The sequence below is a fragment of the Vipera berus genome (genome assembly GCF_964194415.1).
Source record: "Vipera berus genome assembly, chromosome: 4".
Classification (NCBI taxonomy): domain Eukaryota; kingdom Metazoa; phylum Chordata; class Lepidosauria; order Squamata; family Viperidae; genus Vipera; species Vipera berus.
Window position 1 is genome coordinate 41,456,056 of NC_138206.1, and position 8,018 is coordinate 41,464,073.

Below are 8,018 nucleotides of genomic sequence, written 5' to 3' on the forward strand. Positions count from 1 at the left end.
AATGTCAGCACCCCACCGTCCTGTGCGCTCCCACAGAGAGGGCCTCCTCAGGGTGCCACCGCTCAAGGAATGTCGGCTGGTGGCCCCCAGGGGGAGGGCATTCTCAGTGGGTGCGCCAGCCCTCTGGAACAGCTTACCAACCGAAATCCGGATAGCCCCCGACCTCCGCACCTTCCGACGCGACTTAAAAACTTTCCTGTTCCAGCAGTCCGGCCTGGCATGATAGCTTTAATTGGGGTCCCAGTTTGTTTTTACTATTGTTTTTTATTGTTCAATCTGTATACCTTCCTTCCTCTGTACACCGCCCCGAGTCCCTCGGGAGAAGGGCGGTTTATAAAAACAAATAAATAAATAAATAAATAAATTGAGACATAAAACTTCTTTTAAGTTATGGGTTCTAAACTAAATAAAAGCCACTTTTTCAAAAATATTTACTGATTTTTTTAAATATATTTTAAGGAAGCAGTAATGCTATATCTAAGAATTTGTGTTTTATATGAATATTCCCAGAAATTATTTTTACACACCTTTATTTATTGTTTTTTTAAAAAAATTAAAGTTACTGTTTTTGCCATAGTAAGTTCTGTTGTCACCTGCACATATTTATGTATCCAGAGACATTCACATTTCTCCCCGTCCAACAAACAGCTTCTAGTCAATTTTTAAACTTGAATTTCCAAGATTATCTACCATCTTTTTTCCTGCAGGATATCATCTGTTTCTTCTGAAATATCTTCAGGGATATTAAGAGTGGCTTTCCTAAACCAAGAAAAAGGCTTCAATATTTCTGGATAATAACAAACTGAATTGTACATATATAACTTTTTAACGTCTGATATTGCAATTAGAAGAGAATCTAAAACCTGTCTCCAAAAAAGCCAATCCTTTCGCACAAAACTCAAAATGAAGAGAAGATTTTGTTCCCAGACAACCCTCTTTTTAAACTGTCGATACTAGTAGTACTACATACTTCTGAAAAGGCATGCGCAGCTGCTGTCCCTCTGTGAGGCCTCCTAGGGATTTTGTTCAGCTCCGCAAGGCACTGTGGAGACTTCATATGGTCTACTGAATGAGGTCAAAAAGCCCTCAGCAGCTGCTTTCTGGGCACAAGTCAGCAGGAGGAGGAAGAAGGCAACGAAGATCAGCCCGGGGTGGCAAGAGCAAGAGAGTACAGAGCAGTCAAGAGGGTAGAGATGGGTGGAGATGGAAAGTGGGGAGTTGAAGTGAAAGTAGTGTGGCAGAGCAGGAGAAGCATGAGGTCCTCAACAGTGCAGTCCTCATCTATGCACAGAACTGAGACGACCAGAACTACATTGCTAAGTGGTACAGTCTTGATATTTTGCCTATCAACCATTTTGTTTAGTGATGGAAATCCTGGACCCAATTAGGAATGTTAAACCATCGCTACCTGTAGTGATAAGACTAGTTTTTGGCAATTTGGGCAAGTTTAAGATGCATGGCCTTCAACTCCCGAAATTGTTCATGGCTGCTGGGAGTTGAAGTTCAGATATCTTAAACTCAAGCCAAGGTTGAGAATCGCTGGATAAAACTATTAGGCTATTTATTTCCACTGCCAGCTGTACTACTTAATGTTAACCATCAAGAAGACTTATTTCACTATAAAAAGTAACTATCTTACATAAGGTATCATTTAAGTAAAAATAACCATGAATTGGGTTCCTTTAAATAACTTGACTTTGCCTGCCCTGATATACTACACTTATTCTATCAAGGACAAACAAATGGTCTGGCATAATTTACTTTGTAAAATATTTTTATCAACTGAATAAAAGGAGTCGCAGGACTCAAAATATATGAATTCTTTTAACAAAGTCATGCTATACATGGCATCAAATTGCATACCTGACTGCATACAAATATCAAGTCACATTACTGTGGAAGTAGCAAGGACCTGTGAGTTATGCAGACTGGGACCCAGCTTTTTGCTGTATAATGGAATAACTCCGATTTCTTACCACTTTGCCATCTTAAGTGCATGCAGCTCACTTTGCTTTCTTTGCTTTCTCTCAACAAAGGTTTCACCAGTGACTCTTTGCAGTCCCATTAGTAATGTTCCCAGAGAGCCACTGCAGAAAAACATCACAGGAAATAAATGTAGTTGTGTGGAACACAACCAAGCAGGAATTACGACAATGAAAGGGTCAGACAGTAAACGCTAGCACATATATCTCTACCTCTTTCCTAAACCTTGTTCTTTTAAAAGGAATTTGGGAAATGGAGCTGAATTTTATAATCCATCATTTAAATAAATGAAGAAATCATCTCCATATACAACGTTTTAAGTAGGAAAACAAATTAATAGGCATATGTTTATTATTCAGATGCAATACAATCGTTACATTTATGCAGTAACATATTAAAAGTTCGGTAGTCTAAAATCCTTCTGTCCTAACATATAGAGATTATTTTTCAAATGAAAGCATTCAAGAATGTACATTTTTCAAATTTCTCTCTCCACAATCTCAGTGAATGAATAAAATGAAAACTAATTTCCAAATAACCATGTTCAAAACTACACTGTTAAATTGTTTTATTTCTGAGTTATATTGTAGCAGCTTCTTCACCAAAATACAAAATACAGGTTTTGCAGTGGTTTGAGTCTTATTGTAAATGTTGGTTTTCATATTTAGTTTTTTTTTTTACTATGTAAAAGTATATTACTTAAGGGATATACTCATGTGGGCCTTCTAAAGGATTACAAGTTCACCATGAAACAGAAGATCTAAAACTCACATCTATCTTAAGGTACTTTGAGGGAATCACAGCAACTTTTCTCATTCTTCCATCATGAAAAGAATAATAGAGGCATCAGATACTTCAGAAAAAAAGGACAGTAGCTTACTGGAAATGGTTGAAATTACCTATTTCTCCTAAATCTCTGCTTCAAATATTGAAAGTACCCCATTAAATAATGAACTTTCTAAGCTAAAAGGCTGTCTCAGAATGAATGGCCAGGATATTTATGAAGAAGAAAAGAAAAGATACCTTTGCAAAATTCAGCAAATTGTTACCGTATTTTCCGGCGTATAAGACGACTGGGCGTATAAGACGACCCCCCCAACTTTTGAGATGATTTTCATGGGTTAAAAAGTCGTCTTATACGCCGGAAAATACGGTACATGGAAGTTTAGATGTCATCCAAACAAATCAATTAAAAGGTAGCAATACAGATAACTGCTATGGTTCAATGCGTGCACTTTTTCAGCAACCTACCCCAAGAGTCCTCCAATAACACTGCCTCCAATCAGACCTCTCAAGCCCAAGTGCATTCTGAACAAGCTGCCGGTACAAGCTAGAAATGGAATACAATCAGACGAAGCAAGCTCAATCTCAGCACTCCAAAGTGCCTATTAAGTCATTTCAACTTCCTCCTTTTCCTCATCTAGTCTAGTGAGATGTAATTTCAAGGCTGTACATATCATAAATTCAATCCCAAGTATCTATTTTATACAAGTCAGGCCAACATCTTCTGCAGCAAACACATAAAGTACAGACAGTGTGCACCCCTACACATCTATAGGGCAGTATGTATATCTTTAAAACTCTCTCTCTCTCTTATATACATACATACTTACATGCATACATACAAACACACACACATAACATCTGTCTCTCTATAGTTGGATCTACATGGAGGAAATGACAGAACGTTGGTGTGTGCATACAGGTGTCCTATCTCAGTATATAATTCAAGAATGTAGCCATTACTTAAATAATTTAGAACATGGCTCTCCTACCAAGCTCCTTTTAAAAATCTATACAATGTTTATATAGTATAAACATTTATGTTGTTTCCAAGTTATTCTTTCTTAATATTACTACCCACATTACGACTACTAAAAAGTTGCCTCCAACAGCATATTCAAGTGAAACGGCTAGCAGACCTCATTTCGGTGAAAAGGAAAATAGCACTTCCTTCCAGATGTATATATGAAGCAGCAGATTCCAGGATCAATTTGATGCTTCATTCTGTGTTAGGAAAATTCTGGGCTCAATAGGTACATACGGTAGCAGGAATAACAAACAAGCCTAAATTGCAACTCGGTTCGTTATTGTAACTGGGGATTAGAGAAGGTAACGGTAAGTGAGGGGCCCTTGGTGCTCCCTCAGCTTGCTTGTTTTCTTGCACACATTTCATTACCCAAACTAGGCAGTATCAACAGACTAGCACTGATGATGTTACCTAGTTTGGGTAATGAAGCATTGCCCAAGCTCAGAGAGCACCAAGTACCCCCCATTTCAATCCTGAGCTACACATATTCTCCTTCATTAGTAACTGTGTTAGTCTTCCTTTTTCAGAAACCTGAAAAGATATGAAAAGAGCCAAGGAAAACTGTAATATCTTATATCTTCTGGTATACTGTGTATGTGCTGTGCCTGTGTGGTGAGAGCAGCAACGGTATGGAGGATTTATGGTTTTTCACCATCCAGTATCCTTAAACTATTTCAGCATATAAGTTATCACAGGATGCTTGCACAACTCTAGCTGAAATAAAAGCAGATAATGGAGAAGGCCACAATAAAATATTTGGTTTATCTTACTAGTTACAAGGGATTTTAGGGAACTTCAGCCGTATTCAGCAGAGCCTTTCTATATCAAAGGGCTGATGCAGTGTCCAAACAGCCAGTTTATACCCACAGAACATTTAGATCAGGATCCATGGGATATATATTTTTGAGCATCTGAATAACTCAAAATATAACCCAGATCAAACAGTAACCGATGCTAATTTTCTCCAATCAATAGTCTTACCTCCAGCAATGGTATAGTGACCAAGGGTACTTTTATCTCGATATACAGACAAGCCAGTATTCACTGTGCTGCAAGAAAAGAAATAATAAGCAAGAATTAACAAGGACTTTAGGAAGAAATTCTGAAAAGTCAAACTTTATTTTTCTGGCTAGATATTTTTGCAATCTGCAGATAAAATACATATTTTCTTAAATGGGATGGGATAATTATATACTGTCAAATGTTTTACATCAGAGTTCACATATCAATAAAAAAATCTTTTTCTCAGTGATTTATGGCTTGAAGCATAATTCACAAGACATAGCAACTGTATTTTTTATCTTCCATGAATATCTACCCAGAGGGAAGTTCATATATAATGTAGGTCTTATTTGCGATAATGAATGTACAGTTCTACTTTGTGAATTTAGAGTAATTTAGCAAAATGAGATAAGAATATTAAATTTTAATAATGATGTTTTTACTGTTTAATAATGCATTGAATTTTTATTTCCAAAAAGAAATACTACCTTGTACTTAAGATGATCCTAATTTCAAAGAAATTTTAGATAGAAAAAAGGTTATATATTAACAAATCCTGTACAAATCCAGATTTCCAATACTGTCAGTTCCTCCTAAATTCAATCTTGAAGATTCTTCACCAGCTTGCACATCTGCCCCCGCCCCCAATTATATATGTATGCGTATGATACTTTTTATTAAGGTCCTGGCACCCATAATTGCCAATCTGGAAAAGAATTTAAATAATGAGGCCACTTGTAAACAAGTATTTGCACTGGGAAGAAATTGGGCTAACATCTAGGGCAGGGGTGTCAAATTGCTGGCCCGCAGGCCAGACGCGTCATTGGGAAACCACGTCCACCCCATTGTCGACAATAGCAAAAAAGCACCAATACATTGTGCGACGTCACGTGATGTCACGAGTTTGACATATTTTGATCTAGGGAACAAATGACCTAAGACCAATTTCAAATGTAACCAGTTTTTAGAAAGCTAACATTCTAGGTTTGCAGAAACAGAAAAGTGTTTTTTATGAAGGATCAATAACAGTGCCAGTCAGATCTCCAAATGGCCTCTATGTCATCACAAAATTAAATTTTTTGAAAATCTCTTGATTTTGATAATCTTATTTTTGGATAAAAGAACATCTGGTCTATTATATAATTCTTCTTGGAAGTATTAGACATAACCAAGCTCTGGCTTTTACTTAGATCAGCTTATTGCTTGAGAATAGAGATACGCTATTGAGAAAATAAGAGAGAATTAAAAATGCAGAAAATGCACTATTAGAAATGGAGGAAACAATAGAAGGGGCACAATGACCAAGGTAGTCTCATTTTGCATCTAATATTGGTAAGTTACAATATTATCCTAGAATTGTAGGTTACTGTTTAATGGTAGGATCATGTATCATGAGCACAGCACCCTGCTTATCGTCCATAGGTAACAAGAAATACACTTACTTGAATATTGCTACAAAAGCAGCAACTCTCCAGCTCCACCGCCAGCCATATCGGATGAATCCCCTCATTGCTATACGTTGCATAGATTGCTTTGGAAAAGGTAAGCAAAATTATATGTCAAGGCACTCTACATCCATTACTAATGCGAACTGAAAATGTGATAAGAAACCAGATAAAAGCTCCATAAATTTCTTACACAACTTTTGTTTTGTAAAAGTAAGGTATACCAAACTTTCATTACTGATTAAACCTCACCAATGAACACAGTTCAATTGTTAATTGACTGTTAACCGAATTTAATATCATAAACTATACTTTGTACATGGACGCAAAGAATATATTCTTTTAATATGCGATTTGCAAGATTTCATTCAAAAATGCGGTCAGTGAATATATATCACATAGCATGTCCCTGTGTGGTGCTTGATTTCTGATTTTTGTTTCTCATTTACAAGGCAGCAAGTAACAAAAAAAAAAACCCAAGCAACTATTGCATGTTCCATTTTTGTCAAGTATCTGTCCATACCTTCGCTCCTTCCGACGCGACCTAAAAACATATCTGTTTGAGCAATCCGGTCTGGTCTGACGGGTTCTGTTGTAATTATTGTTTTAAGGTAACTTATCTTCTGCATTTGGGCAAAATTAGGGTTTAATTTGTTTTCAATATCTATATTTGTGCATTCTGATATTTATGTCACTGTTCACCGCCCTGAGTCCTTAGGGAGAAGGGCGGTATACAAATCAAATAAATAAAATAAATACCACAGCATCCAGCCGATTATGGTAGAGTTCTCCTCCACATTGCTCAATGTACTGTTTTTTGGCATTTAGATATCCAGGTATACCGCCATAGACAAAGCCAACAAGACCCCCTGTAAACGCTGCTTTAACTATATGGACCGTTTCTTCTGGGTATGTCTTTTGCTCACTGAAAAAGAAAATGTGTTTCAGGAAACATATTCAGAAACTGTTTTATGAAATTCTCCATATCCCTTTGAATAATCATTGCTGGGATATGCAGGGAAGGACAAGGCTGAGGTCGGATTTCGAAAAAAAACAAAAAAACATTTCTCATTCCTGAGTTACCCGCGTCCCCTCCCGCCACCCACTGGCGCTCCAAGGCTAAGGCTCTTCGGCTATTCACTTACTTTCGCCGAAAGAGCTCCCGAACTCGTTCCCAGCCCGAGTCCGGGGGCTGCAGCCAAGGTGGCGAGCCCTCCAGCGCTCCGAGAAGCTCAGGGAGCGGAGCGGCGCTTTCTTCACCCAAGCCTGTGAGCGGCCGTGCCGTCCTCACGCCCGGCCGCTCCATATTTGCCGACACCTGCCCGGGAAGTCTTTAGTGGGAACTTCCCTTGTTAAACGTTAAGGCGCTGAAAAGAAAAGAGCGCCACTCTGTCGCCTTGGAGGATGTAGCGCACCCTCTTCGTACCCTCGCCTAGGCCAGGGGTAGGCAACCTCGGCTCTTTTATGACTCATGGACTTCAACTCCCAGAATTCCTGAGCCAGCTTGGCTGGCTCAGGAATTCTGGGAGTTGAAGTCCATGAGTCATAAAAAAGCCGAGGTTGCCTACCCCCCTGGCCTAGGAGAAGCGTGAAATAGAAGAGACGCTGGAAGCGGGCGGTATTTTTCTTTTTTTTTTAATCGTTAGAAATAGCATGAGTGCCCGCACTGACTCTTTTTTTTTAAAAAAAAAGTGAAAGACCTCCCGTCCTCCTTTCCCTCTCCTGCCTCCCTTCTCTGTCGGCCTACGGTTAGAAATACTTCATTCTTTTATCCTCGG

The 8,018-nt window shown here is 38.4% G+C and overlaps 1 protein-coding gene across 2 annotated transcripts; it reads right to left on the reverse strand.

Annotated features, from left to right (window-relative positions):
- Nucleotides 1–216: 216 nt before the first annotated feature.
- Nucleotides 217–7,635, reverse strand: TIMMDC1 (translocase of inner mitochondrial membrane domain containing 1). Of its 2 annotated transcripts, XR_014026372.1 has the most exons (8): nucleotides 7,386–7,635; nucleotides 7,000–7,165; nucleotides 6,238–6,326; nucleotides 4,775–4,842; nucleotides 3,235–3,313; nucleotides 1,977–2,087; nucleotides 971–1,100; nucleotides 217–759 (listed from the first exon to the last, which is right to left on the reverse strand). XR_014026372.1 is itself a non-coding variant. In XM_081327224.1 (7 exons), the coding sequence occupies exons 1-7, from the start codon at nucleotides 7,544–7,546 to the stop codon at nucleotides 687–689; spliced, it is 747 nt and encodes a 248-aa protein (XP_081183350.1). In that variant the 5' UTR covers nucleotides 7,547–7,635; the 3' UTR covers nucleotides 217–686. The 2 variants fall into 2 exon arrangements, 1 of the variants encoding a protein (XP_081183350.1); XM_081327224.1 differs by lacking the exon at nucleotides 971–1,100.
- Nucleotides 7,636–8,018: the final 383 nt, after the last annotated feature.

Bases quoted from the DNA above. Each gene is read 5' to 3' on its own strand.
- TIMMDC1 (XM_081327224.1), bottom strand. From the start codon at position 7,546: ATGGAGCGGCCGGGCGTGAGGACGGCACGGCCGCTCACAGGCTTGGGT. The intron at 4,843-6,237 runs GTAAGTGTATTT...CTTTTCTTGCAG, and splicing joins GCTTTTGTAGCAATATTCAA to CACAGTGAATACTGGCTTGT. The intron at 760-1,976 runs GTAAGAAATCGG...TTCTTGGTTTAG, and splicing joins GCACTTAAGATGGCAAAGTG to GAAAGCCACTCTTAATATCC.